The sequence below is a fragment of the Acinonyx jubatus genome, chromosome D2 (genome assembly GCF_027475565.1).
Source record: "Acinonyx jubatus isolate Ajub_Pintada_27869175 chromosome D2, VMU_Ajub_asm_v1.0, whole genome shotgun sequence".
NCBI lineage: Eukaryota > Metazoa > Chordata > Mammalia > Carnivora > Felidae > Acinonyx > Acinonyx jubatus.
The window spans coordinates 10,751,151-10,779,097 of NC_069393.1; the positions used below are offsets into that span (position 1 = coordinate 10,751,151).

General features: G+C 45.5%; 1 protein-coding gene across 2 annotated transcripts; it reads right to left on the reverse strand.

Annotated features, from left to right (window-relative positions):
- Positions 1 to 784: 784 nt before the first annotated feature.
- FAS (Fas cell surface death receptor) lies at positions 785 to 27,289 on the reverse strand. 2 transcript variants are annotated; one of them, XM_027049845.2, is made up of 9 exons: positions 26,551 to 27,287; positions 14,343 to 14,508; positions 9,873 to 10,010; positions 8,731 to 8,839; positions 6,002 to 6,060; positions 5,779 to 5,847; positions 4,289 to 4,350; positions 3,184 to 3,208; positions 785 to 2,464 (listed from the first exon to the last, which is right to left on the reverse strand). In XM_027049845.2, exons 1-9 carry the CDS (start codon positions 26,578 to 26,580, stop codon positions 2,178 to 2,180), a joined length of 945 nt encoding a protein of 314 aa, XP_026905646.2. In that variant the 5' UTR covers positions 26,581 to 27,287; the 3' UTR covers positions 785 to 2,177. The 2 variants fall into 2 exon arrangements, with proteins under 2 accessions (XP_026905646.2, XP_026905647.1); XM_027049846.2 differs by lacking the exon at positions 5,779 to 5,847 and having other exon boundaries at positions 26,551 to 27,289.
- Positions 27,290 to 27,947: the final 658 nt, after the last annotated feature.

Below are 27,947 nucleotides of genomic sequence, written 5' to 3' on the forward strand. Positions count from 1 at the left end.
CCCGCTTCGGATTCTGTGTCTCCCTCTCTCTGACCCTCCCCTGTTCATGCTCTGTCTCTTGCTGTCTCAGAAATAAATAAACATTAAAAAAAGAGAGAGAATTATAAAAAATAATAATAATAAATAAGATGCAAACCAGGTTTGGAAGGTTTTAGTATGAAAAATGAATGTGGAATGTAAACTATCTCATCAGAACTTTTTATATAGATTACAGCTTGAAATAAGAATATTTTGGGAAAAATGGGATTAAGTAAGATATATTATCAAAATTAAATTAAAAAAGAGAGATAATCCAGTGGCCACAAAGTAGCCAGAATGGAAAGTATGCAGGGTAGAACATTTTTCTTTTTTTTAATGTTTATTTATTTGGGGGGGCGGGGCAGAGAGAGAGAGGGAGACCCAGAACCCGAAGCAGGCTCCAGGCTCTGGGCTGTCAGCGCAGAGCTTGACGTGGGGCTCCAACTCACAAACCGTGAGATCATGACCTGAGCTGAAGTCGGACGCTTAACTGACTGAGCCACCCAGGCATCCCTGAAATATTTACTTTCTTATCCACATTTCAGAGCCTCACATCCAATCCTCTTGTAATAACAATTATGTACTATTTGGGACAGGTCCTCTGGGTGGTTAACTACTAGGAGGACTTTAAAAAAAGGAAGTACTTTCTGAGAGATCCAAGAGAGAATTAGAGATTCATACACAGGCTACCTTTAGCAGTAGTCAGAGCACAGGAAAACCCAAACAGAAAGCAAGCCCTTAACCAAAAAAGAGACAACCAGAACTTCCAAAAACAGGATTTTAATGAAATATTTTATGTTTCCAAACATAAGAAAAAAAGATCTTTTGCCAATGGAAGCTCTTTAGGTGGTTGTAACTATCTGCTTCAGTTTATCACTATCTTCGATTTACATCTACCTACATATAAATAGCGTTTATTAAAATTCATATTTAACACAAACTTTCAGAAGTGTTTACAGGTAAAAGGAAGGAGCAGCGGGGAGGGGGGCTTCTTTGTCTCGGAAGCTGCAGGGAGTAACAAGAGCCTTCCTAAAACCTGAGGATGATTTCACCCTTTTGCCGTGTCTGAGCTGCGTCTGTAGGCTTGTCGCCAGAGAGGACACGTGCAGCCTTACTGAGCATTTTTCGAGGAACAGGACAAGATAGGAATCTACATTATCATCTTCGGTGGTAGACGTGGGTCCTTGAAAGACCACAACGCCACCTTCTGTAACAGCAGTTAGTCTCTCCAAAGCAGGCCAGAAGTTTCTATGGGCAGATAGATCATTAAGCGGCTTTTAGCGGATCATTAAGTGTCTCTTAGGCCGCACTTCTGGGTTGGAGAGCGTGTTGGCCAACAAGGCCAATCAGGCAGAGAATGGACAGGCAACAAAGCTCCAGTAGTCCTTCCTTGATGAAAACATTTCGACACCTGAGAAGTGAGTAAGTTATCCCGATCCAGAAAAATGGCGTACGGACGAATAGGAAATATCCAAGCGTTATAATCCAGTCTGCATTTTCTGTGTGAATTCAACATGGAAATACCTCACAAGGAAATGCCAGTGACCTGTACAAAGATATTTGAGATAGAAACATTCAGAGCACATGCAAACTTTCCTCGAATATTCTTCTCGGAGTGGAAAGTTTACAAAAACAATAGGATCTCTAGAGTCAGTACGGAGGAAAAGGTACAGGCGAAGTGATCTTTTCAGTGATTGTGACATCGCAACAAACTCATAGCTTCTATTGATTTATGGAGGGGAATCAACCTAGGGATAGACATTTGCATTCACATGCACGGATGCTATTCACACCCACACCCTCTGACTCGAATTTAGACCCGAGAGTGTGTTCCCAATCTTTTCTCCTCTGCACACACACTTGAACACAAGTCATGCTACTATATTTACTTTGAACCGGCTCTGTCTTCCCAATGTCCTTCACGTCAGAATCATGAGACCCTCCAAACCCGTAAATATATTAGCTCTAGAACCTAACGAATGAAAAAGTAAACACGCCCTGTAAACACGCGAACGGTGTGGATGGTCAACAGCGATTAAGAACTCATTCCGAAGCTCATTTTGCTCTCTATGGATTAGTAGATACTCAGAACTGAGTTGTTTTTCACATTCAGCCAGGCTTTGTCTTTTATTTTCGTGTTTGCAGTTTCCATTCTCAAGTTAGCTCGCACTGTCCTTCTGGACCATATCTTCAATTTTCTCGGCAAGAGCGCAGAGATTGGCTTTCCTGAGACCTTTCACCAGAGCGTAATATGCGCCCTTCCTCCCGTGGAGCTGGTACCAATTCCGGAGCAGTTGGACTTTCTGTTCAGCTGTGTCTTGGAGGTTGTCGTTCTTGATCTCATCTATTTTGGCTTCGTTGATACCGTTCTTGCGGACAAATTCTCTGACTTGAGTTATTTTCATTTGTTCGGCAATGCTACTGATGTATTTACTCAAGTCGATGTCTGCAAAATAGAGGACAGTCTCTAAACATTGGTTTCTCTAAATGAAATGCTCGTAGAAAACCATGTTTACTTCTCCTCCAATAGTATTAAAGATACTCGTTACGTCCTAGAGATCGAGAGACCTGGTCGGAGGGGGTGGGCAGGAAGCAAAACCCAACCCCCCCTCCCCCCGTGACCCCAGTAGTGCGCTCGATGACCCGGGCAAGTCACGTAACATCTCAGTACATGTTCTTTCCTCAGCTATAAACTAAGAGCGTTGGGAGAGATCACCTCTGACGTTCCCTATGGATTGGATGATCAATGACCCACAAAGTTCAATGGCAGGCAAGACTCTATGATCTTCTCTCTGACTCATAGGCCAAGGAGCAGGACTGAACAGAATCATGAATATTATTACAGAACCAGGAATACACCACTAATAACAGAGTCTGCAATTCAGCTGATTTGGCCACTAGGTCAACTTAAGCAGGCGTTCTATAAAAACCAGTTTATGGAGGAAAATTCTCTTAAGCCTCAGAATATACTGTCTTCTTGCTACCCAATTCAGTTTTCACCATGAGTATTAGTTATACATTCAAACACACTGTCGGATAAACACTTGACGGTGAGCAGGAAGGACTGTGTTTAACGAGGAGTAAGACCTCGCGATATGTCACTGAAATTAGCCTGTAAACGCCTAAGGAAGCCATCTCCATGAAATGAAAAGACAGAAGCCTTACCTGCGAAATTCATCGGCATACTCTCCTGAGGGGACAAGAAAAAGGGAGGGAAGGAGCAAGATAAATAAAAATATATTTGTATATAATATTCTACATGTAACTAATTCTTCCTTAATACAAAGGAGGTACAATCAGTAGCTTGATGTATAAAATTAGCTAGACTACATGATTGAGAAGGGTTCTCCCACCATCCAAAGTTTTATGCTGCCCGAAACTAAGGAATATTAGCTTATTTTTTAGGCAGGCAAGGAATCTAAGGATTCATGGAATGTGCTGAGATGATTTTTTCATATAGACTCGTGAGAATAAACATGACAAACATAATTATTCTACAATTTTCTTTACAGTTACTATTCTTCTTTTTGACCTGAGAAAATGGTTTAAGTTGAAACTACTTAATAAACCCCAACTCTCACCGAGCCCTGACCCCAAATGGAAATCATCATTCATCAAGTGACCTGTTTTCTCTCCCCACTGTATCTTTTGCTATCTGAAATGCTTTGATCCATGTTGATAAAAGATATGGTGAGAGAGAAGGTAACAAGTGGCTGGAGTGAGCTGAGTTGTGCCTTTGCGACAGGCTTTCAGAGTTTTCTGTGTGCCCGGGGCTCAGATAATGAGTCCCTGCTCTCGTAAAGAACGTCTGTCCGCAGTGCGTCTGCAGGGATAACACCAACACAGAACACAGAAGCTTGGCCACGTTCTCTCTCCAACTCACACTGAGCACACTCTCATACTTACGTTATTTGTGTCGGGGCTTCTTATAAACTGGGCACCATATCTTAGTTCAGTTCTTTTTTAAACTTTATTATTTTGGGAGAGAGAGAGAGAGAGAGAAAATCCCAAGCAGGCTCCACACTCAGTGCGGCACCTGACGCAGGGCTCGATCCCACCAACCATGAGATCATGACCCGAGCTGAAATCCAGAGCCGGATGCTCAACCGATTGAGCCACCCAGGTGCCCCTTAGTTCATTTTTGATGCCCCTCTAGCCCACGCACACGCACACACCATAGGTGTTTGTTTAAAAAAAAAGAACAAATAAAAAGCTGAATGACTACTTTCTCTGTTTTCTTAAGGAAGCCGATGCACGTTTCAACACCTACAGTAATTGAGACTGTAGATTCCTGGCGGCCATTCTTTGTATTCCTGTACTTTTTCAACACACCTGAAAGATAAAGAGATTTCTATCAGACTCGGTTCTCAGGCTTGCAGGAAGCCTGTGTGAACACACTCTCCCACGAAGAGAAGCGTGAGAAGGAGGGAGCAATTCCCTGAAACTTAACGTGACCAATACCCAAGAGGCAGCATTGTCCCATTTCTGGAAATCCCAGCCCCCTCGGTCGAATGTTCTAGAGGTATGCCACATTTCACATGAGTCATCCATTCATCACACCCTGGCTTAGCCTGAGGCTGGCTTCTCACTTATCATGGGGCCCCGATGCCCCCTTTCACCAGCTTGGAGTTGGGTGCGTGTCAATTGCAGAACACAGAAGCCAGAGGATGTGGAAAGTTGGCATCAGCTTGCCACGGGGTGACATTTCATGCCTGGCAGTTCAAGTACATACTCACACAAATAGCTAAGTAGACACACTCAGTGTGCGTGTGCCTTCAAGTCAGTAGGAGATGCAAGAAAGGAGTGGGTACATCTCCAAGCACAGTTGGTGTCTATTTGGTCTCCGAAGGCAAAGCACCCTTTTCATCTTCACCTGAACCGGAGACAGTGATTTGTTCCAATGGGGAAGGAAAAACCGGATGCTTTAGAGTTCTCAAAACCTGACACCGTTCTGTGCCTTTATGAGCGATTTTCCTGCAGTAATTACGAACACACCCAATTGGGGCTTATGTGTTGACTTTCTCGGTAGCCCTGGCATAAACTACACTGCCAAAGTATTTTAAATTAAGGGGGAGAAATAAAACATTAAAAGAAAAACCCATGGAGTTTGAAAAAGGAGAGGAGGCACAGAGAGGATGAATTTATTAAGTGTTCCCTGCAGGCTTGCCCAGGAAGAACCTTCTTGTTCTTTTTTTTTTTTTTTTTCAATGTTTATTTATTATTGAGAGACAGAGAGAGACAGAGTGCGTGCAGGGGAGGGGCAGAGAGAGAGGGAGACACAGAATCCGAAACAGGCTCCAGGCTCTGAGCTGTCAGCCCAGAGCCCGACGCGGGGCTCGAACTCACGGACCGCGAGATCGTGACCTGAGCCGAAGTTGGACGTTTAACTGACTGAGCCACCCGGGCGCCCCACTTCTTATGCTCTTAATGCATGGGACCATCTCAGTGAGCAGTAAAGGATGACTTCTCGTCCTTGGCCAACTCAGCTGGGGCCTGGATGAAACCATCCTTGTTCACAGGGAGGATGGGAATATCCATTCGGGACTCCAGAATAATTGTTTAAAAACAGTAGCTGAGGGATGGCCGTACCCCTCATTCTTATCAGGTCTCAGGGGGGTGCATCTGGTGGCAGGAATTTAACAACACAACAAGGCCGCCTACCTGGCAGTTTTCTTATGGGTAGGAGACAGATGGGAATTCTTGTGAATTACTACCTCCCAAGTTATTTCATCCTGCAGTTTGAACACAGTAAGAACTTACAGCAACATACTAGTGCGGACGGTAGAATCGGGAGCAGGGCACAAAGCCACAGAAGTTTGGAGCTGGATCCTGTAGGGAGAAACATGGAGCACTGCACGTGAAACCAGGTCATCTGTGAGATTAAACAGAGTACTCCCAAAGAATCAGAAGGGATTGGCTTTTCGTCAGATTCTCCAGGGGGGACGAGAGAAAGGAGAATACAGTCATAAAAAGAAATAGTCACCTTGTTTACATTTGGTGTTGCTGGTTGGTGTGCAATTCTCAAGGATTCCATGTTCACACCTAAAAAGCAAAGAATACAGAGGAAATTCAAAATGCCTGGTGGACTGGCTCCTTGATCGTCTGCAACGACACACTATGCACGCAGGGCCATTTTATTTATCTTTGCATCTCTGACAAACATATTCCCTCAAATGTTGCTAGATTAGCATCTAACGCTGGCACAAATTCATAACATGATTTATATGTTTGGGTGAGAAATATCCTACAGAGTGACGATGTTTTAAAAGACAAAGAGTTGAGAGGCACCTGGGTGGCTTAGTCGGTTAAACAACCGACTTCGACCCCGGTCATGATCTCACAGTTCGTAAGTCCTTGATCTCGGGGTCGCAGGTTTGAGCCCCACAGTGAGCGAAGGGATTACTTAAAAAAAAAATCTTTACGCTGCCAAGAATTACAGAAAGGTAATAAAACATTGACAATTAGGAAAAAGGATGAAATGGACAAAGATCTTAAAACTGGTAGGAAACAACTTGAAATCATAAACTGCCAAAAAACTATTTCAAAACAGTCCCGCTGAATTATAAAAAGACCCGAGGACAAGCACTACCCAGGATACTGCTTAGAAATCCCACCCAGCTGGCCAGTAGAGATGTCAGGGCATCCAGTGGTGATGAGGACACTCAGGAGGAAAATCCTTGGGGTTTTCTTCAGACAGCCGAACCCTGACAGTCAGATTGTCAGATTGCCTGAATGAGATCGGTTCAGCCGATTCCCTAAGTAAGCGAGCTAGGATAAGTTGCTTATCCACCATGAGCCTGTTTCCCCATCAATAACAAAGAGATAACATCTGCATCCAACAGTTATGGTGAGAAGAAAATGGAATGGAGATTATGAGGTATTTAGAACTATTATTACAGCTGACCCTCGAGGATATGGGGCTAGGGGCACTGACTGCCAGCCCCCCCAATGCACAGCTGAAAATCCACATACAGCTTGTGACTCCCCTAAAACTTAACTACTAAATAGCCTACTGTTAACCAACAGCCTTACTGATAACATAAACAGTGGATTAACATATTTTGTATACTGGGGCCCCAGGGTGGCTCAGTCCGTTAAGCATCCGACTCTTGGTTTCTGCTCAGGTCATGATCTCATAGTTGTGAGATAGAGGCTCTGTCATGGGGCTCTGTCATAACAGTGCAGAGCCTGCTTGGGATTCTCTCTCCCTCTCTCTCTCTGCCTTCTCATACTCTTATCTCTTTCTCTCAAATAAATAAACTTAAAAATACATATTTTGTATACTGTATGCATTCTATACTGTATTTTTTCTTTTTTGAGAGAGAGAGAGAGAAAGAGTGCAAATGAGCGAGGGGCAGAGAGAGACAATCCCAGGAGGGGCAGAGACACAAAGAGAGAGAGAGGGAGAGAGAGAGAGAAGCGGGGCTCACCCAAAGAGGGGCTGGAGCTTACCTGATGTGGGACTCAAACTCACGAACCGTGAGATCATAACCTGAGTCGAAGTCAGATACTTAATGACTGAGCCACCCAGGCAACCCCTATACTGAATTCTTACAATAAAGTGAGCTAGAGAAAAGAAAATGACATTTAAAAATCATAAGGAAGAGAATATACATTTACAATGCTGCACTAGACTTCTTGAAAGAAACTCACACATAAGTGAACCCACACTATTATTCTTCTTATTTTCTTACATTAGTCCCTACCTATCCTGTCGCCATGAGGCACTCTCAGACATGTGGGACTAGAAGTAAGGGCTAGGTTGACTGCCCATAATTTAGAATTTTCTAGTAAGTAAGAGACATAAGGCATCATGTCCCTACTTGTCAAGCCAACGTTCCCAAGGTGAAATACAAGTTTAAGGCCAGGCACATGAACATAATGCTAAACGTTTCTATTTGCGCAAAACAATAACTTACAAAGCAAAAGCTAATATACAACACATATTAGCCACCCTGACGTCACAGCAGTGAGGCTGACAGAAGTATTATCTGCGTCCTCTGAGTGAGGGAACTGGGGGTCAGGGAGGCTAGCTGACTCTGCTCAAAATCCCCCAATTAATCAGAAGAAAAGTGAGATGCGCCATCAGGTTTTCTACCGTTGGGTCAAAACTAAGATCTGTAGCATGAAAGACAACACCTTTTGTCATCTGGCCCTGGCTCCTTCTCACCACACCCCGGCCAGCTACTCTGCTCTCTGGAGTGTCCACCTCTCGGCAGATGTTGTTCCCTGCTCGAGATGTCCTATCCATCTGTGTACTCCTGGGAATGTTCTCTTTCCTCTTTCAAGACTCTGGCCACGTGTCATATCTTCACACCCCGCCCCCCACCTCCCAAAGCCGAGGGGAAAGGTTCTCCTGTAGAACTCATAACACCCTGGGCGCAAGTCTCTTCTGCTGTTCGACACACGGTGTTGGCCCCATAACCATTATTTTTCTTGACTCTCTCTGCCTCTGCCTCTCTCCTGAGACGTTTGATGCCAGGAACACGGCTTGCTCAGAACATTTGTTAGCTTACGCAGCTCGCGTACTATCCAGCACATAGGAGATGTTCAATCAACGTTCGGAGACTGGATGTTTGAATGAACGAAGAGGCGAAGCAAGACTAGAACCTAAATTCTTGACTCCTAGCCAGTGTCGTTTCCCCCCCTAGGAAGACATGGTCTATCAAGGTAGATCTCTAGCATTTTGATCAAAGAAAGATGAAAACTTACATCATGCACGGGTTACAGTGGTCACACAGAGAGACGTTACAAAAAAAGTTTGATTTACATCTGCACTTGGTATTCTGGGTCCGGGTACAGGTTTTTTCCACTTCTAAGCCTAGAAATCCAATTTTCAGACTATTAATTAGAGCAGCTGGTTATAAGTGGACCCTGCAAATGGTGAGCAGGGGCCACAAGAAGTTTTGAGATCTACCGCTTAAATCGGCACATCTTCCGTAACACAGAGAGTATTTACATGGCAAACAGGTAACCCCAGGTGGAAATAGTCGAAATCATTTTAGCAGAGTTTTAAGTGGGCAGACGATCCCGCAACTAATGCCACCTCACTTTTGCTTAAACAGTTCCCCTGTTCTTCTGGAGCCTAGCTGCTCAGGGCCTGGGTTGTAGACCAGCAGCAATCAGTATCACTTGGAAGCCTGTGAGAAATGCAGAATATCAGGCCCTGCTCCAGACCCAGTCAGTAAGACCAAGGCCAAAGCCCTCACTCAGAGATCCTTATTTAATTGCTCTGAGGTGGGACCTAACAGTTGACATTTTTCATAGCTCCCTGGGTGACCCTAATGTACAGCCACAGTTGAGAAACATTGCTTTAGAGCCTGCGTGGGGCCAAGGAAAGCTTTATGTCCAGAGATTTCTTGATATCAAATGAAACTGGGAGTATTTGTTACATTTGAATCTAGGTTCTCACAATAGATTGGGACAGTCGTAAAAATTCAGGTCCCCCGTTGGAATTATCAGGACAAAATCGATCCTCAAAGAAGGGGGAGCATCCCACGCACCTCTGGATTCCTCTGTCCTTGTATCAGAAGGCTTCTGAGCTCTTGAGGGCCACGACAAGAGCATAAATCAAGGTGGCGAAAAAATGTATGCAATTTTGATCGGGGCTGATGAACCCTGTTCACCAGGTTCGTATTTAGTTATTCTGGGAGAATTGCCTGGATTTGACCCACAAATGTGTAGACAGGTGATTAGCCTGGTACCTGGTCCCGCTTCACCCCGACCAGCTCCATGCTGCCCTTTTCTGTGTGCGCACATAGTACGAGAGTAGGCCCCAATCTCAAATTGGATTATGCATGGTTCTACGTGGAGCCCCATGATTGGTCTTTTTGATTGCTTTTAAAGACGCCTACCATGCTCTCCATCACAAATTCTACATCTTCTGCATCTGGGAGAAAAATGGCTCCCGTCTGTGTAGTCCTTCCCTTCTTCACAGGGTATACAGGACGGTCTACCCCCATCTTCTTCACAGTCGGCAGCTTTTCGTGTGCCTGCCCAAGAGAGAGATGGAACGAGTGTTTGAACACAAGGTGGTCACGCAACAGCATGGGAGACATGCAGGTATGACAACAAAATGGGGGTCAGGGTTGTTAGGCTAACAAAGTACAAATACAACGGGGGAGAAGGTTATTGTGAAAATCACGTCAACAGACAGGACGGCTCCCAAGACTAAACCTAAAAGAGTAACTGAAGGAATATGCCTACAGACCTAGGATGATTAACAATAGGATTATATATTTTAATTTTTTTATTGTTTATTTATTTTTGAGAGAGAGAGAGACAGAGTATGAGCTGCGGAGGGGCAGAGAGAGGGAGACACAGAATCCGAAGCAGGCTCCAGGCTCCGAGCTGTCAGCACAGAGCCTGACATGGGGCTCGAACTCACGAACCATGAGTCAGACGCTCAACTGACTGAGCCTCCCAGGCACCCCAGGAGTATATATTTTTTAAAAGCTTAAGATGACCAAATGCACTTGAAGAAATGCCTCTAGCAACCTTTTTTGCAAGGAGGTCAGAGGTTGGTATTCATTCAATTTCTTTCTGTTCCTTTGCCATTAAGGGATAGAGTACGTTTGGATGGGAAGGCATGAACGTATTTATAACATTTATCATCAGTTTTTTTTTTTATCTCAGTACACACAATCATGAATAACATTCACATTTCCTTTACAAATAAAGTGAGTCACTGTATTGGTGTTAGTAAGCTTTATACAACCATGCTTTCTCCTGAAAATTCACTTATTTAACAAGTGTTTATTCAATGCCTATTGTGTGCCAGGCACTTTTCTAGGAGCCAGAGATGCTGCAGGAAACAAGACAAAGCCTAGATCTTCAGGCGCTCCGTGTTTCCAGGGAAGAAGCAGAAAATGCACAAGTAAGTATATGATGTCAGGTGATGGTAAGTGCTCTGGGGAAAACATGGGGGTAAGTGCTATGTTGGGCAAGAGCTAGAGAAGGAAAATCTAAGAGGAAGCAGGACTCATGACCCCAATTATTCATGGTATAACTAATTAAAAGAATAAACAGAGTCTGTCTGCCACACACATGTGCACAGCAACAATAATTTAAGCTATTTTTCCTGGATACGTAACTTTCTTAGTAACACGATAGCATTCTTTCTGATAAAACAAAATACTACATACACAAATTATGCAATTTAAACATGGGTGATATTATCATAAACTAAGACAATAGTGTGCCGATAGAAAAAAATAAACCAATTGTGAAAACCCAGAACCAACTTCAAATTCAAATACAGTGCTGTATAACATCACAGGGATGCTTAAGAAAACTGAGCCAAAGTTCAATTTTCCTCGCTTGCCAGTGGTAGTGTTATACTGGTTTCTAAACGAATCGGCCTCCCTAGCGGATTACCTTGCACAATATGCCCAGCCCAAGGTCTAGGGCATGACAGGCATACAAGAAACCCAGAGTTTTCTCTCCTCCGATGTATACAACCTAAATTTATCAAAGTATCAAAAGTGAGCGGTTGTTTTCTTGCAAATCAGATTTTAAAATACATGCGTTTCTGAAAGTGATAGTACACCTGCTCACCGTAGAGACTTTGGAAAAGTTAGGGAAGTCTAAAAAGCACCTATATGTCAACCACTCCGAGAGATTCACTATCATTTTGGTGTGTTCTTAACGCATATGCACGCACACGTACATTCGAGTATATGTGCATGCGGTGTGTGTGTGTGTGTGTGTGTGTGTGATGTATTCAGTGTACCACAGAATCCTTCTTATCGGATATGGTGAAGGGATGGCTTTTTGATCAGTCAATCAAAAGTCAGTTCACGTAGAGAATCATTGAAAAAAATACTGTAAATATTTCAAATTATGAAACATAACTATATAATGACTTCCCAGTCTGATGGCACAGAAAAAGTTGTTATAATTCCAGATTCTTCCTCATGTAAGTGACATCCAAAATGCCTCCTTTCTTGTTTTTCTTCCCTTTCCTCCCTCCCTCCCTTTTTTCTTTTCTTCCTCTTTTTGATGGAAATAAAACCTTCAAGATACCAGTAATTTGTACGAAAAGCTTTCAAGGACTTTGTGATTTTTCCATTGACTTTGATCTCCTCTCGTTCATCAACAATTCTTTCAGCGACTCACCTTTACTGAAATCCTGCAAACATGGAAATGAGTTTTCATAGGAATAAAATCTGCCTTTTCTCCGTATTCATATAGCATGGGTTTATATAATGGTTGATTAAATTACACATGAATATCACAGCACCCATGAGCATAAAAAGAGTTGGAAGCAATGTGAATAGCGATAAGCCTACAATTCAACAGGAGGGAGAAGGAAGGGCAGCGGATCAGTGTGCATTCGTCACCGCCCAGGATTCTTAGGGATGCAGCAGAGACAGTCGGGGAATCCAACCGACAGATCAGTGAGAAATCCCCTCAGGGAATTTACACCTTGAGGCTCATGTCAGAAATATATGAGAAAACATGATATATTTGCTTGAGACATTCTAACTTTTGAATACTCCCAGATTTACTTCACCGATCCCACATCACAGGGTACTACAATGAAATACCATGCATACAATATTTTCCTTTACATTTGACTACTTTTTAATTTTTTTTGATGTTTATTTTTTTTGAGAGAGAGAGAGAGAGAGCACAAGCAGGGGAGGGGCAGAGAGAGAGACACACACACAGAATCTGAAGCAGGCTCCAGGGTCTGAGCTATCAACACAGAGCCCAATGCGGGGCTTGAACTCACCAACCGCGGGATCATGACCTGAGCTGAAGTCGACGCTCAACTGACTGAGCCACCCAGGCGCCCCTATGTCTGATGATTTTTAAAGACCTTTTCCCCATAAATTTATTACTGTAACAGTAGGCATGAACGTTTTCAAGTTTTTGTTCCGTGTGTCCAAATTTCTTTCTTAAAAAGTTAGTAATAATTTACATTCCAGTCGTGGTTTCTGAGAGTTCTTATCTCACAAGCAAGCTCAGCGGGGCTGAAAGCACTTCTTCAGAGAAAATAAAACAAAGCAAATCAAACAAAAAAAGCAAACACAAAAATTCTTGACAGTCTGATACGCAGAGCCTCTTATCCATGTTTGAATTTGCAACTTACGCTTTAAAGACATAAGGATCTCAACCCAGAGGCCCCATGGGTGATGTTTAACAAGGTATAAAAAAGCTAGGAAGCCATTCTTTATTCCCATTTGGAGAAGATGAAATAAATGTAAAGAGGATTAAGTCTAAGTGGGTGGGATTCTAAGGGAGATTTTCCATGAAGGTTATTAAAAACTGGACAGGAGCCCAAGGGAGGCTGGTAGGATCTTTAGACACAGGACCTAAGCCTGTTCAGCTGCTGGAGTTCTGGAAGCCTGCAGACCCACTACGAAACCTACCACACTCGGTGCTTATTGGCTGTGTTAATCTATGGCAGTCCAGGTGCTCCTCCCCCTACCCTCCCGCCTCCCTTCACCGTGCAGCTGAGAGGGGTTCATGCCGGCAGGAACTAGCCCTCAACTCTACTCCATGTTGAAAACCAGGCTTGCCCCACAACTGCGTTTTTCCTAAGCTTCGAATTTGCTCGTGTTCGAAGGATTTCCGATCTGAAGTTGGTTTGTGTTTCAAAACCCTGGTGTTCTAAAATTGTTGGCCTTTGTCCACTGCTTTTCTCGCTCACCGAGTCGCAGCTGCAAAAATGCAAATGTATTTTGCAGGCTCCAGAGACCTTCCAACCGAAGGGAATTGCTAGACACATCTCTGAAGGGTGGAGGGTCCCTTGCTTTCGGAGCCCCACAATTACTATGATATACTATGATATATTTTAATCGGGCCCATTGTGATGAGTTTTTTTTAAGTGTGTTTTTATTTATTTTGAGAGAGAGATAGAGAGCAAGGAGGGGAGGGGCAGAGAGGGAGAGGGAAAGAGAGAATCCCAAGCAGGCTTCACGCCGTCAGCACAGAGGGCAGATGCAGGGCTCGAACTCAAACTATGAGATCATGACCTGAGCCGAAGTCAAACTGACTGAGCCACCCAGGCGCCCCTGTGATAACCTTTAACATCCACACATGAGTCTTCTTTTGCTCCTGAAAAACAGAGCTGAAGAAATGTTCTCCCTCCAGCGGCACCTGTCATTTATAAATGGTATTTATTTGTACCCGCACCCAACAAGCAGGATACAGTTGAACTACGTTAGCGTCCGGAAAGTAATTTCCCAGTTGTTTCTCTTTCCAGCAATGCTGATAAAGGAGAACCAAGCACTGCAAACATTTTTTCTCCATTATTACTCCGTGCTACGCCTCACCCTGACTTTCCAGCTAATGGCTGGATGTTTTGGGTCACATACCAGGAGGGCATGGCAGACAGCAGAACTGGCTCCCACGATGCAGACCTTCCTTGCATCCAGGCTCCCCTTCGGTAGCGTTCTTACTCAATTTCAACACCTTGGAGTTGACATCGGTGACCTGAGCACTGTCGCCTCTGAACAGTGATCCGGCAACAGAGGTAAGTATCTGAAAAAGGAAAGCATGAGCAAACACTGACTTGTCAACCAGGCAACGTGGTAAACAGGGGTGACCTGCCCCGAATGGTTACATTTGGTGTCGTACAGGCAAAATCCACGTGGGGCTGCCTCCTTCTGCTGACTCGCCTCCAGAAAAGGAGCACGCTGGTTGTGTGACAATCCAAACTACTCTATTAATGGCATCGGGGATGATAGGAGCCAGGATTCTGGGCTCAAGTGAACCCTGGCCCCCCAGTTACCGACCCCATCACTGTGGGTAAAGTCCCTCAAATGCTCCCAGTCTCCATTGCGTTATCTATAGAGTGGAAATAATGTCCTTTTCATGAGTTTGTTGTGATAATTAAACGGAATACGCCCTTAAAACTCTTCACGCGATTTCTGGCACATAAGAAAGAGGTGCCCAGTAAATTGTATTATTACTGTTTTCTTAATTACCATTATTGTTATTGTCACACAGCTCTAGTGAGGGACGTCGTGACGTACGGAAACCAGTAAATTTCAAAATGACTGATTGCGGTGTGAATCCCGGCTTTTCTACCAACAGTGTGGCTTCAGGCAATTTATAAAACCACCCTGACCCTCAATTTCCTGACTCGTAGGTGACGACAGCACTTTGTGTCTTGGAGACTTATTAGGAGGATAAGAAGTGATAGCTTCCCCCAAACCTGGCATTTAGTTTATAACAAGTTCTATTTCTTCGCTTTTTATACCTAACCACAGAACAAACAGTTTTGATGAAGTCTTGTCTGGTTGTCCAACCATACAATGAATCCGATGGGATTTTCTTCACCTTTGTTCAGAAAAAAAAAAAAAAAATGAACTTTTAGTGGAGAACCAGTCTTTAATCTATTTTCAGTTCCCTTCTTCTGGAGATAAAAGTCCATCGGTTTAAGTGATATTGGTGTCAAATTTATCTTAGTCAGTTACACACCAGAATTCCTTGGAAAAACGAGCCCCCCAAAATGTACGGAAGCATTTGGACATAATCTCTGGTTGGTTCCTTTCTCTGACTGCCTAAGTATTTTTGGTGTCTCTAACCATAAATATAAATAATTCCTTCTTTTAGGTGGAATATGTGAATTCTATTGCTAAGCATCCAAAAAATTTAAACTCTTAATTCCGAAGACTTTTTTTAAGGTCATTTTTCACCGTTTTCACGGCACATATTATTTTTTTCTACTTTATGCCATAGTAATAATACCGGCATCTTCTGAGTCAAGAGAACTAACTGTTCTTCACGTATAAGCCCCTGCACACAAGTTCCTATGTCATCCCTTCTAGCCCCTCCCCGTATGTCACCAAAGCCTGTGTCCCCTTCAGGTCACAGGATACCACGGGACCTTACAGGAGATGAGGTGGCCCTCTTTTCCTCCTGGGATGGATGTGCTTAAAAATGCATTTCTAAAATTCGGTCTTCTTCCAAGAGGGCGAATGACACCAAAATATCAAGAAAATATCTCACTTGACCGGGGTCTCTCGCCAGCAAAAGGTAGGACTTGTCTGAGTCTCCAAATGCCTTTCACAGTGGCGTTCTTTCCCTGCACCCAAGAGACAGGGGCACTTACTACAGGCTATAGCCTGTACATATGCTTTCTATGTGAACACTTCTGCGTAAAGAACTGGTATCCAGATCAGAGGAATAATGCCTAATACGCTGGCTTCACTGCCTCTTCAATCCCACAGACGTTCCTTGAGCACCTACTACACGCCAGGTTACAAGAATACAAAGTAACATTGATTGTAATAGACAATGAGTATTAAGTGTCCAAAAACAGATTTGCAGGCAGGTTGTTTGTGGTGCATTAATAATTTGACGATGTTTTACACTTTATATTGGCATGCCTCTTACTTTTTAATTTTTTTTAAGTTTATTCATTCTGTGAGAGACAGAGAGTGAGCAGGGGAGGGCAAAGAGAGAGGGAGAGAGAATCCCAAGCAGTCTCCACACTGTCAGCGCTGAACCTGATGCAGGGCTTGAACTCAACGAACTCTGAGATTGTGACCTGAGCTGAAATCAAGAGTTGACGCTTAACCGACTCAGCCACCCAGGCACCCCGGGATGCCTCTTGATTTTTTAAAAGACTTCTTTTTTTTTTTTTTTTTTTTCAACGTTTATTTATTTTTGGGACAGAGAGAGACAGAGCATGAACGGGGGAGTGGCAGAGAGAGAGGGAGACACAGAATCGGAAACAGGCTCCAGGCTCTGAGCCATCAGCTCAGGGCCCGACGCGGGGCTCAAACTCACGGACCGCGAGATCGTGACCTGAGCTGAAGTCAGACACTTAACCGACTGCGCCACCCAGGCGCCCCAAAAGACTTCTGAATCTATGAGCTTTTTCTAAGCCAAAATGTGCAACTTTGAACAAAAGATCTTTATTAGCATCCAACTCTCTTTTCCGGGTGACTGTTCCCCACTTCTTACTTTATCTGTGGGTTATCCTGTCATCCGGTTAATATCAGTCCCTCTTCTAGATCAGAGAATCAAAAGCTAATGCATAGTAACTGAATTGGGCGTCCTGGGAAAAATAACGTGACGGTAAGCATAGCAAAGTGTTGACTGCTGAGATGGGAAGGGCTTTCCAATGAAAATTTTCCAAATTTTTAGGATCCTTATTCCAAAACCGTCTGGCTGTTCTATATGACGGTCAGGGATTAAACATAGTAGCCATCTAACATTCCAGGCGTCGCCAGCACGTACAAAGTCTCGAGCCAGCGTAAAAATCTCCCCACTGCCAGAAGTTACCAGGGAGTGCTGTTTGCAACAGATAACGCAAGACTGGATGTAAGCACCCCAAATTCTTTCCCGTCGTCAGGCACCTCCACGGCTGTGAAGACGGAGGTCACAGTGAGTAACACTCGCTCTCCTCTTTCAACTCAGGTTTCCCACCAGAAACTGAAGAAAATGGTACATATTTAAACTCAGAAGAGACTGACGGGGACTGAGCCAGCCCAAATTGACAAGTGAAAAGTGCTGAGAGCTGATACCCAATCCTGTGTGCGTGGGGGTCTCCTAGGCCCAGGGGGGCCCATCCTCCTTGGTATTCTAATTCCATCCAGTATTGCTGAGACAGTGTTACGAGCGGGTCCACGAGTCATTCTTGGTTTAGGCGATAAGTGCTCACATCTTACACTCACGGGTTGTGATACGAGTGCGATTTCTGGAGAACCATGCGTCTAGTCGGCTTTCTAGAGCTTTCTAAAACCAACGTACTTTCTAACTCACGTTGTTTTTGTTTCACAGATTTTTTTTCTTTTTTAAGTTTATTTATCTATTTTGAGAGAAAGAGACAGCGCACGAGCAGCAGAGGGGCAGAGAGAGACAGAGAGAGGGAGAGAGAGAATCCCAAGCAGGCTCCGTGCTGCCAGCACAGAGCCCAACGTGGGGCTCGAACTCATGAAACTGTGAGATCATGACCTGGGCCCAAACCAAGAGTCAGACGCTCAACCGACTGAGCTGCCCAGACGCCCCGGTTTTGAAATTTTTCATTGGAAATCAAAATCCACTGTCCCCAATCCATCGAGACATTGAGACATGTAAAACCCGGGGTAGAGCATGGAAAGACACGACTATCACTGGCCACAAGCACAGACATCAGGCCCAACCTCATTTCATGTCTGATCGCATCTGCTTCACAGAGTTGAGCTCAAGTGAGCCTCGGAGACTCACGTTAAATAAGAAAAAGAAAGCTGATCTGAAGGGCAGGCAGTGACTGGTACAAAATGTGATGTAGGCAGTGCCCCGTGCTCCATACAGCTTGTATTTCCTTTTTGATGGTTGCATTAACTCAAGTTTGCAGTATGCAAAGATTTAACCCAAACTGTCCGGGCAGGAACTGAGGCATTTGGACTGTGACAAGGCAGGAAACCCACAAAGAACTAAATGATCTGAATGCTCAAAAAAAAAAAAAAAAAAAAAAAAGTTTGCAGAAAAGCTGAAAAGGCCCGAAAATGGGTTAAATTAAAGGTCTGACATGTGAAGAAACTAAGTCAGATGATAACCAAATGGGAAACAATGAAAAAGAAAAATAGTTTTATGTCTCCATCATCCTAAAGATGAGAAAGTCAGAGAACCTCAGTTGTGTATTCTGCTGGGAATATTCTCTAACCCATTAATCCATTAATTAACTGAGCAAATACTTTGTTGGGTACCTACTATGTGCCAGACAGGTGCCTGGAACAGAGCACTGAACACGTAAAGACTCTATTCTCATACAGATTATATGTAAGTGAGCTGTGTTAGTCAGGGTTCTCCAGAGAAATAGGACTCCGAGAGAGAGAGGATGTGTGTGTGTTTGTGTGTGGGGGAGGGAGAGAGAGAGAGAGAGAGAGAGAGAGAGAGAGAGGCTTGGCAAGTCCAAAATCTGATGGGAAGTCAGGAAGAGCTGACTCCAGTTCAAGTCTGGAGGCAGAATTTCTTCTTCCACAAGGTCTGCAGTCTCTGTGCTGTTAAGGCCTTCAACTGATTGGATGAGGCCCACCCACATGGGGGAGGAAAATCTCCTTTACTCAAAGTTTACCACTTTGTTTTTTTTTTTTTAATTCTGTTAGTGTTCATTTATTTTGAGAGAGAGAGAAAGAGAGACAGAGCATGAGCGGGGGCGGGGGGAGCAGAGAGAGAGGGAGACGCAGAATCCGAAGCAGGCTCCAGGCTCTGAGCTGTCAGCACAGAGCCCCACGCGGGGCTCAAACCCACAAACCGTGAGATCATGACCTCATGACCTGAGCTGAGTCAGATGCTTAACTGAGTGAGCCACCCGGGCACCCCAAAGTCTACCACTTTAAATGCTAATCTTGTTAAACAGTGGCAACAACAGAAAACAAACACAACACCAAAAATACACTGTCATCAAAACACCCAGAATAACATTTGAGCAGATATCTGAGCTCTGTGGTCCAGTCACGTTGGCACATACAGTTCAGCATCCCATGCAAGGATATGATGTGAATACACACAGAGAAATACACACTATGCCAGGGAGGGGTAGGTGCTATGTAAAGCAATAAAGAAAGCTTAGGGGGTGTGGAGACTTTGAGGGGCGGGGCGGTGCTGTTTGAGAAAGCGTGGTCTGGGAAGGCCACCAAATAAGATGTTTGCGCAGTGAGTGGATGGAAATGTGGGGAAGAGCCAACGGGTGGCTTTCTGGGCAGGTGGCACTCAGACCTGCCAAAGTAGGGAAGAGCCTGAGGTCCTCAGCGAAATCATCACTAACAACTAGCTGTTAAAATAAGTAAAGATCACGTCTCCCGAGCCACACAAGTCATTAGCACTTTGACTAGCAAGCCACAGCGGGATTCTATGGCCACCATAACCGTAGACACAGCAACCTCATGGACCCCTGGAATGTCAGAGCAGAGAGGGGCCACAAACACCTGTTCAGCTGCAAGACAGACTTTAAAAAGTGGATCTCCGGGAGTCGTTCCTTATCTACGGGATTTTAACATTAAACAAAAATTTTTTAATGTTTATTTATGTGTGTGTGTGTGTGTGTGTGTGTGAGAGAGAGAGAGAGAGAGAGAGAGAGACAGTGTACGTGGGGCGGGCAGTAAGGGACTGGCAAGATCTCTGAGTGATCAAGCAATGAACAACATACAGTGAGGGAATCTAGAAAATTCTACCTGGGATTAGATTGTGACTAGAGTTAGAAAAACAGTTTTCAAAACTGTGATGGAGATCAGAATCATGTAGTGATGCATTAAAAAAATAATAATAGGGGCGCCTGGGTGGCTCAGTCGGTTGGGCGTCCGACTTCGGCTCAGGTCACGATCTCATGGTCCGTGAGTTCGAGCCCCGCGTCGGGCTCTGGGCTGATGGCTCAGAGCCTGGAGCCTGCTTCTGATTCTGTGTCTCCCTCTCTCTCTGCCCCTCCCCCGTTCATGCTCTGTCTCTCTCTGTCTCAAAAATAAATAAACGTTAAAAAAAAAATAAAAAAAAAATAATAATAACGTGCAGGTCCCGCCACGGACCTAAAGAATCAGAGTCTCTGAGGACGAGGCCCTCCCTATGGCCACCTTCAGCAAGTTCTCAGTCCCGTGGATGTTCACCACGGCTGTCCTCCTAGAGGAAGATCTGAGGGGAGCCAGCCATGACGTTTACAAGTGACAAGTTGAGAGCTTTACAGACCAACAGGCTGTGTTCTGCCCTTGCAAACCAGAAGTTGACTTCTCCCAGAGAAACAATCACCCTTCCAAAATAGGCCCGAAGGAAGGGAAGTCACCTTTGATGGAGGAAACACATAATGGGAGGGCTACAAAATTCCAAACAAGAGCCTGGAGTCCTTAAATGCCCAGGGGGCCACAGAGGGAGCACAAGAGTACGTAACAGGCAATGGGGAGGGGAGTAGGGCATGTGGGCCTAGGTCTCCCACTTTTCAAGAGAAACCCAAATCCTCCACCATTTAGGTAGCAACTAATATTTAAAAATACGTTCCTACAGGGACGTCTGGGTGGCTCAATCAGTTAAGCCTCCCACTCTTGATTTCGGCTCAGGTTATGATCCCAGCGTCGTGGGACCGAACCCTGAAACAGGCTCCATGCTGAGTGTGGAACCTTCTTAAGATTCCTTCTTCCTCTCTCTCTCTCTCTGCCCCTCCCATGCACCCTCTCTCTGTGTCAAAAAAAAATACATACTGACATATATATATATATATATATATATATGTATATATATATATATATATACATATATATATATACTGTGTGTGTCAATCCCATGTGGACAAAAAAAGAAAAACAACAAAAAACCAGTCTGGGACAGTGGCCTAAATCTACTAAGACGTCCATATGAAAAAACAGTCTACTTTGATCACGGATTCCTTGTGAGGATGGCAAAAAACCAAAGCTCAATCATCAGCACGGGGCAAGAGCATAATCCACACGCTCTGAGTACATATTCTCTCTCTCTGTCTGTCTGTCTCTGTCTCTCTCTTCCAAGATCTCTGCCCTCAGAAATCAAAAGCATCCATGTTTCCCACACCTTGTATTTTTACAGCCTCCCAGAGCACAGAGGTGAATACATCTGGAATCTTGCACGACTTGACCAGGGGACAGCCTGTCATTAATGACTCCATGGCCAAGTTTATTCCAATGTTGCAAGTTTATCCCAGCTCACAGTTTAACAAAACCCACAGGAGGCGCACTTGCCTTGCTGGGCTCAGCGTGTCTGCCCATTGACCTGTAGTCAGATTTGCTCATTTTTAAGGCTGGTCTTGCTCCAAATGCCCAAGTCCATGCTAAATTCCCTATCATCCTCACACCTGGTGGAACTCGGGCCAGTTGTCCAACATAGACGGCTGTTTCTAAACGCCCACAGACGGCTGCGGTGGTGCAAAGATCGTAGTTTGCACAGAAGTTCATTCCAGAACAAGAAGGGAACAGATCAAAGGCAAGAAGGAGCTCATTCCTTCGGGGGAAGGTGGGGTTACCGATGCTACCACGATCAGTTTCTTCCTAATTAGAGCTTTACGGTTTCCACCTCACTTCAAAGGAAAGAAAAGGGCGCAAGTGCATTGAGTTTTGTTCTTGTTCAGGACTGAGCTGAAGACACTTAGTTGGTGTTAGGAAGCTAAAGGCACTTTGTTTTTCTTTTTCAAAGCAAGGGCCTTCCGGAAATGAAAAGGACTTTTGAGGTAGTTAAATGCCATTCCCCCACATTTGGAAAAAGATATGCACAGACAGCAAAAGGAATACAGTACTATATACACTAAGGTCCTGACAGTGATTTGCAAATAATTTTTTTGGTGATAAGACATATAGAGATCGATCCCAGTACAATTAGAAATGTTTTCTTTATAATAAGAGATTATTACAAGGTAATAAATAAAATAGTAAGTGATGAGCATTATAGAAATCCAAGTGCACTGAATAAATGCCCTCTCTGTAAACACATCGAATACAAATTAAAAGATAAAAACTGTGTACCCAAGAAGGGACAGAAAGCAGACTATAAACACCACTGAGGAAACATGTAATTATGTGCAAGTGTAGATGAAACCAAGAGGCCATAAATAAAATAAAAACTGCTTGTATTTGGTGGTGAAAAAATGGGGCACCTGGGTGGCTCGGTCGGTTAAGCGTCCGACTTCGGCCCAGGTCATGATCTCACGGTCCGTGAGTTCGAGCCCCGCGTCGGGCTCTGTGCTGACAGCTCAGAGCCTGGAGCCTGTTTCAGATTCTGTGTCTCCCTCTCTCTCTGCCCCTCCCCTGTTCATACTCTGTCTCTCTCTGTCCCAAAAATAAATAAACCTTAAAAAAAAAATTAAAAAAAAATATGTGGCTTTATTTTCTCAAGAATTACTTTTTGTTTCACATCATACAGTCAATTTCTCTCTCTCTACTGACTTAAAAGGAAGAAAGAGATTCACTGTCCTAAATTTGGTTTCGCCTTGCTTTTCATCTTATGGGTCCACTTTTTAAATATGCCCTTTTATGATTTTTCATCCTAAGGCAACGGTCTTTAGTACCTATTACAAAACATGTGCTCACGAGGGACTTTTGGGACCAAGATGATTTGCCAAAAGGCACTTCATTCACTAGGGGTTTTCAACTGGGGGATTTCCTTATTCAGGTTTTTAGACATCCCTTCAGTGTTGTTTATTTTCTCTAACTGCTAGTTGTAATAACTGGAGTCATCTGGCTTCGCTAGCCTTCCGAAAGATTTTTTTCAAAATCCTGACAGTTCTATTCTAAGAGCTATTTAGAAATAAATTACTTGTCTAGTGTCCCAAAGAGACTTACATCCAAATCCTGGGTCCTCTTTGCTTCTTACTCTTTTTTACCTTTCCCCCTCTAAACTTAGGGCAAGAACTAAAATTTCGTTTTCTAAAGTTTTAAACTCTGATTTGCCACTAGGGGTGGTAACTGTGTGTCAGAGAGGGAGGAGGGGACACTTGTTGATCTAAATGGAGCTAAGACTGGGGCCCTGATGGGCTCCGTGTAGCAATTTCATTTCTGCCTCCCAATCTTGCCATCGTTTAGAAGTCTGTGTTTTTACATCCCGGTGGGTATTGTTTTAAATTACATTTCGTAATTTCGTTTCATTCTAAAAATGTTTGAGTCCGTTGTGAGAGAAGTAAAACCCATTAAAAAACACATTGTGTCAAAAAAATAAAATAGGGATGCCTGGGCGGTTCAGTGCATTAAGCGTCTGACTCTTGATTTTGGCTCAGGTCATGATCTCACAGTTGGTGAGATCGAGCCCTGCAGTGGGCTCTACGCTGGCAGTGGGGAGCCTGCTTGGGATTTCTCGCTCTCTACCCCTCCCCTGGTCACGCTCTTTCTCTCTCTCTCTCAAAGTAAATAAACATTAAAAAGTTAAAAATAATAAAATAATGAACTAAACTAAATTCAACTAAAAATACCAAAAGGGGGCGCCTAGGTGGCTCAGTAGGTTGAGCAGCTGACTCTTAATTTTGGCTGAGGTCATGATCCTAGGGTTGTGGGATGGAGTCCCTCCTGGGGCTCTGTGCTGGCAGTGTGGAGACTGCTTGGGATTCCCTCTCTCTCTGTCTCTGTCTCTGTCTCTCTCTCTGTCTCTCCCTTTACCCCTCTCCCCTGCTCACATACTGTCTCTCTCTAAAATAAAAAAATACTAAAATTTAAAAATTAAAAAAAAACACACACACAACTCATTTCATGTTTCTTAGGTTGGTTTAAAGGAAAATGACTAAATTATAAATTAAGCAATCGTTCTTAATTCTTCCACCAAAAATCTTCCATATGATCGCTTACAAATACACTGGTTTCTTTTCAAATGCCCTCTCCTTTCTCTTGGCCATCATTTTAAGACAACTGCTCTAAGAAATGTAGAAAAAACTGTGTACCTAGTACTTGCCTGACCACAGACCTCAACAGTACAAGATAAAACCTACCAGAGCCACGTGCTAAAAAAAAAGAAAAAAGAAAAAAGAAAAAAAAAAGAATAGAATAGAAAAGAAAAGAAGAAAGGAAGGAACCAAGCAAGACGTCCCCACAGCTCTTTCTCAGACACATTTCTACATGAGGTCTGACTCTTTTCCGGTCTCCTTTAGACACTCGTGAATTGTTTGGGGATTTCAAACTTATTTCTTGTAGGTGCCACAGAAGCAGCGGCGAGAAGCTGGAGGAGAGAAGGCTCCAAGAAGGGAGAGACAGATGTGCGGAGGTAAGAGGTGGGCGCATCCCTGGACCACGGGCAGCAACAGAGACTAGAAGACTGGAAAAAACCGAGGGGCAGAATACATGAGGCAAGCCCATTGCCAAGGTTAAACATCTGCTTCTGGGTTCCACTCCTCCTGCCATTTTCTCATTCTTGTTACTAGTAAGTCAGCACTGCTACCTGCAAAGGCACAAAAGCCAGCATTTGCTGGAAACACAGGAGGTGACACGACAGACAGCGTGGAAACATCTTGAAGAATACAGGTGTGCTCTTGGGCGAGCAGTGGGCACGAGGCGGGATTCTGTGTAATTAAATTTACGAGCCACGTTGGAGGGGCGAAACGGAACGCACACCACAAAATATAGATGGTGATTGCCTATGTGATGGGGTTGTGCCAGATTTTTTTCTTTATTGGTCTGCACTTACAAAGTTTATTGAATAAACCTGAAACTTCTTAATCTGCTAGGCCATATATTATATGTAACTATAATAAACAAATATGTAACATTACAGATATCATCATAATAGGTATACACACACATCATTTGTGTGTGCATTCTTTCAGAAAAGCAAAAACTTCTGGAAAAGATGCAATAGTATACAAGTGAAAAAACGAAGCCCTTCTGGGTTTGGATAACTTTGCTACACTCACTAGTGCTGCTGTCCCAAGAACTGGGAGAGATTTTGCAAAAGCAACCGGCCCTGCGATAAAGCAGTGGTTAAGGATAGGAAGAAGAGAGTGTAGTCTGATTTGTACAAATCAATTTTGAATCTTACATCTTCTCTAAGAGAGCTCCTATAGGAAGCCAAATATTGCGCATTACTTCCGAAAGGCCCAGTGAGTTGTTGTTGTTGGTTTCTCCCTCCCGCCCCCCCCCTCCCCTCCCCCCCCCCCCCCCCCCCATATCATAAGATGGTTCCAGACATCCCTGCCCCTTCCTTTTCAACTTTTGGTGTGGTCTGGAAACCAGGTCTCAGCAACAAGTTACCTGGGCTTTGGACCTAGGTCTAAATCAAGGCCCAGCTCTGCCCCTTACAGGCGCTGTGCGATCTCGGGTGCATTTACGTGAGCTTTCTGGCCTCCATGTCGCCATCTGTGAAATGGAGCTGAAGGCATCTTCCGCGGCGCGCACCCGCGGTGAGCTTGGACTGGGGTGGCATTTATAAGCGGCCCCATCACGGCGCTGGGAGCTTGGGTGGGTCCCGACAGAACGAGAATCCGTGGACTCCCCTGGAGCTCAAATGATCCAAGTCCCTTCGACGGGCCACCAGGCTGGCACTTCTGAGCTTGGGGACTCTCCCTGCTGCCCGGGATTCGAGGCCAAGGTCGAGCGCCCGGGTGCGGGCGCGCTGGGATCAGGTCCCACCTCCCGCCCCGGGCAGGGGAAGAGACAGAAGCGGCAGGGGCGCCAGCGCCGCCAGGTTTCGAGAAGAAAAGGAAGGACAAAAAGAAACGAGACGAAAGAGAACACAAACCTGAGACGGTGACTTACAGTCTTAAGGAGAGGGATTCCCGGAAGGGAAATAAAACCAGTTTCTTTTTCTGTCCCCTGATAAGAAAGTCACAAGCCTCCAGAGGCGCATTCAGCCCCAAAATCACTTTCCCGAGCCAGAAACGGCTCGGGAAACCCCAGCCCGAGGTCCCCCACCGCCCGGAGGCCGCTTTCTGCCCCAAATCCCGGAGCGGCCGCGGAGCGCGCGGGGTCAGTCGCCGGGCCCCGCGCGCACAGCCCCCCGTCCCGGAGGCGGACGCGCAGCACCGATCCCGAACACCCCCCACCCCCCGCCCCACCTTGTCCCCCATCCCCGGGGAGGGGGCGGCTCTCAGATCCCGGAGAGCCCCCACCCCCACCCCGCAACGCGCCGCCCCCGCCGTGCGCCCCAGGGCCGCGGACTCACCAGCCAACGGACGGCCCAGGGCCCCTTCATGGCTGCGGAGCGCCCCGCCGGCCCGCCAGAGCCTCCTCGAACGCCAGCGCCGCCGCCCCGGGGCCCGGGAGGAGTGACCGCCGCCTGGCCCCTCCCCGGGCCCCGCCAGCCCGCGAAGGAGCTCCCCGCCCGGCCCGCCCCGACCGCGCTCCCCGCGCGCCGGAAGTCTCCCAGCACCTGCGCGCGCCCCGCCGCGGCTCTCCGAGACCGTCCCGGGGCCGGGGCGCAGGGGGAAGCCCGGCCGGGGAGCGCCCGGGGCAGGGGGAGACGGGGGGAGGCGCCGCGCGGGGCGCAGGGAGCGGTCAGGCTCGGGTGCACAGACGGGCATTCCCCGCGCGGAGGCGTTTCCGCGAGCGGCCGGCGGGCGGGGTTTCAGGTGAGGACCCCGGGGGCCGGCTGGCCGTCCTGCTGCGACCCGGAGCCTCGGCCGGTGGCTGGGAACGTCCGACGAAGACCCGGCCTCGCTCCGCTCGCGGGCGGTGGCTGCGATCGAGGCTCCCGAGAGCCCCTGACTGCGGTATCCGGTGACAGCTGTCCCGCAAAGGGTTCAGATGTTGTGCCCTGGGGATTCGCCTTTATCGCTCAAGGAGAGGACAAAGCTAGCGGGTTAGGACACATCACGCAGCTCCAGCAGCATTTCGTGTTCACGAGGACTTCCCCTCCTTGTTACTCATCATTTCCTGGCCAATTCTCTCTCTCTCTCTCTCTCTCTCTTTAAAATTGCAGTTCTTTAGTGATGGCGTTAACACAGTTCAAAGTCTTTACTGTTTTGGAGAAATTGATCTGTCTGGTCAGAGAGTATTTTGCAAGAATTTTACAGAAGGGAAGTTTGTATGACGTCGTTGGGAGTGTGAATCTGAAAGCGGTTCCCAGGCGGGGCTTGAGTGAAGTACTCAGCATTTCTTCCCACCCTTCATGGAGTTCTGAGCCTCAGTCTCCCCCGCCCCCGCCCCCCTTTCTGCTTCCTTCCCCTTGGCCGGCTTCGTCTTTGTAGACATTTTCTTCTGGAAGACTATTCAGGCCCCCAAAGCCTGGGGCAGGTGGCCCTCCTGGATGCCTTCGCTCACTTTGTGGTTCAGCCTGCACTTAAGGCCCTGACTTGTAGGTGTTGGTTTGATTCTGCCTCACCTTCCAGAAGGTTGTCAGCGAGCCCTGTGAAGACTGGCTGGCCAGCGCCCTTCAAGTGCCACTGTTCCCTCACAGAACAGACACAAAAGAAGTAAATGGGCGTGGGGGGTATCACACGGGGACTGTGCGTATTATCTTTGCGACTTTTCTATACATCTAAAACCATTCTTTAAAAAGAAGTTCACTGAAATAAAAAAAAAAAAAAACAAAAAAACAAAACCGTAAGAAGAAGGAAGGAA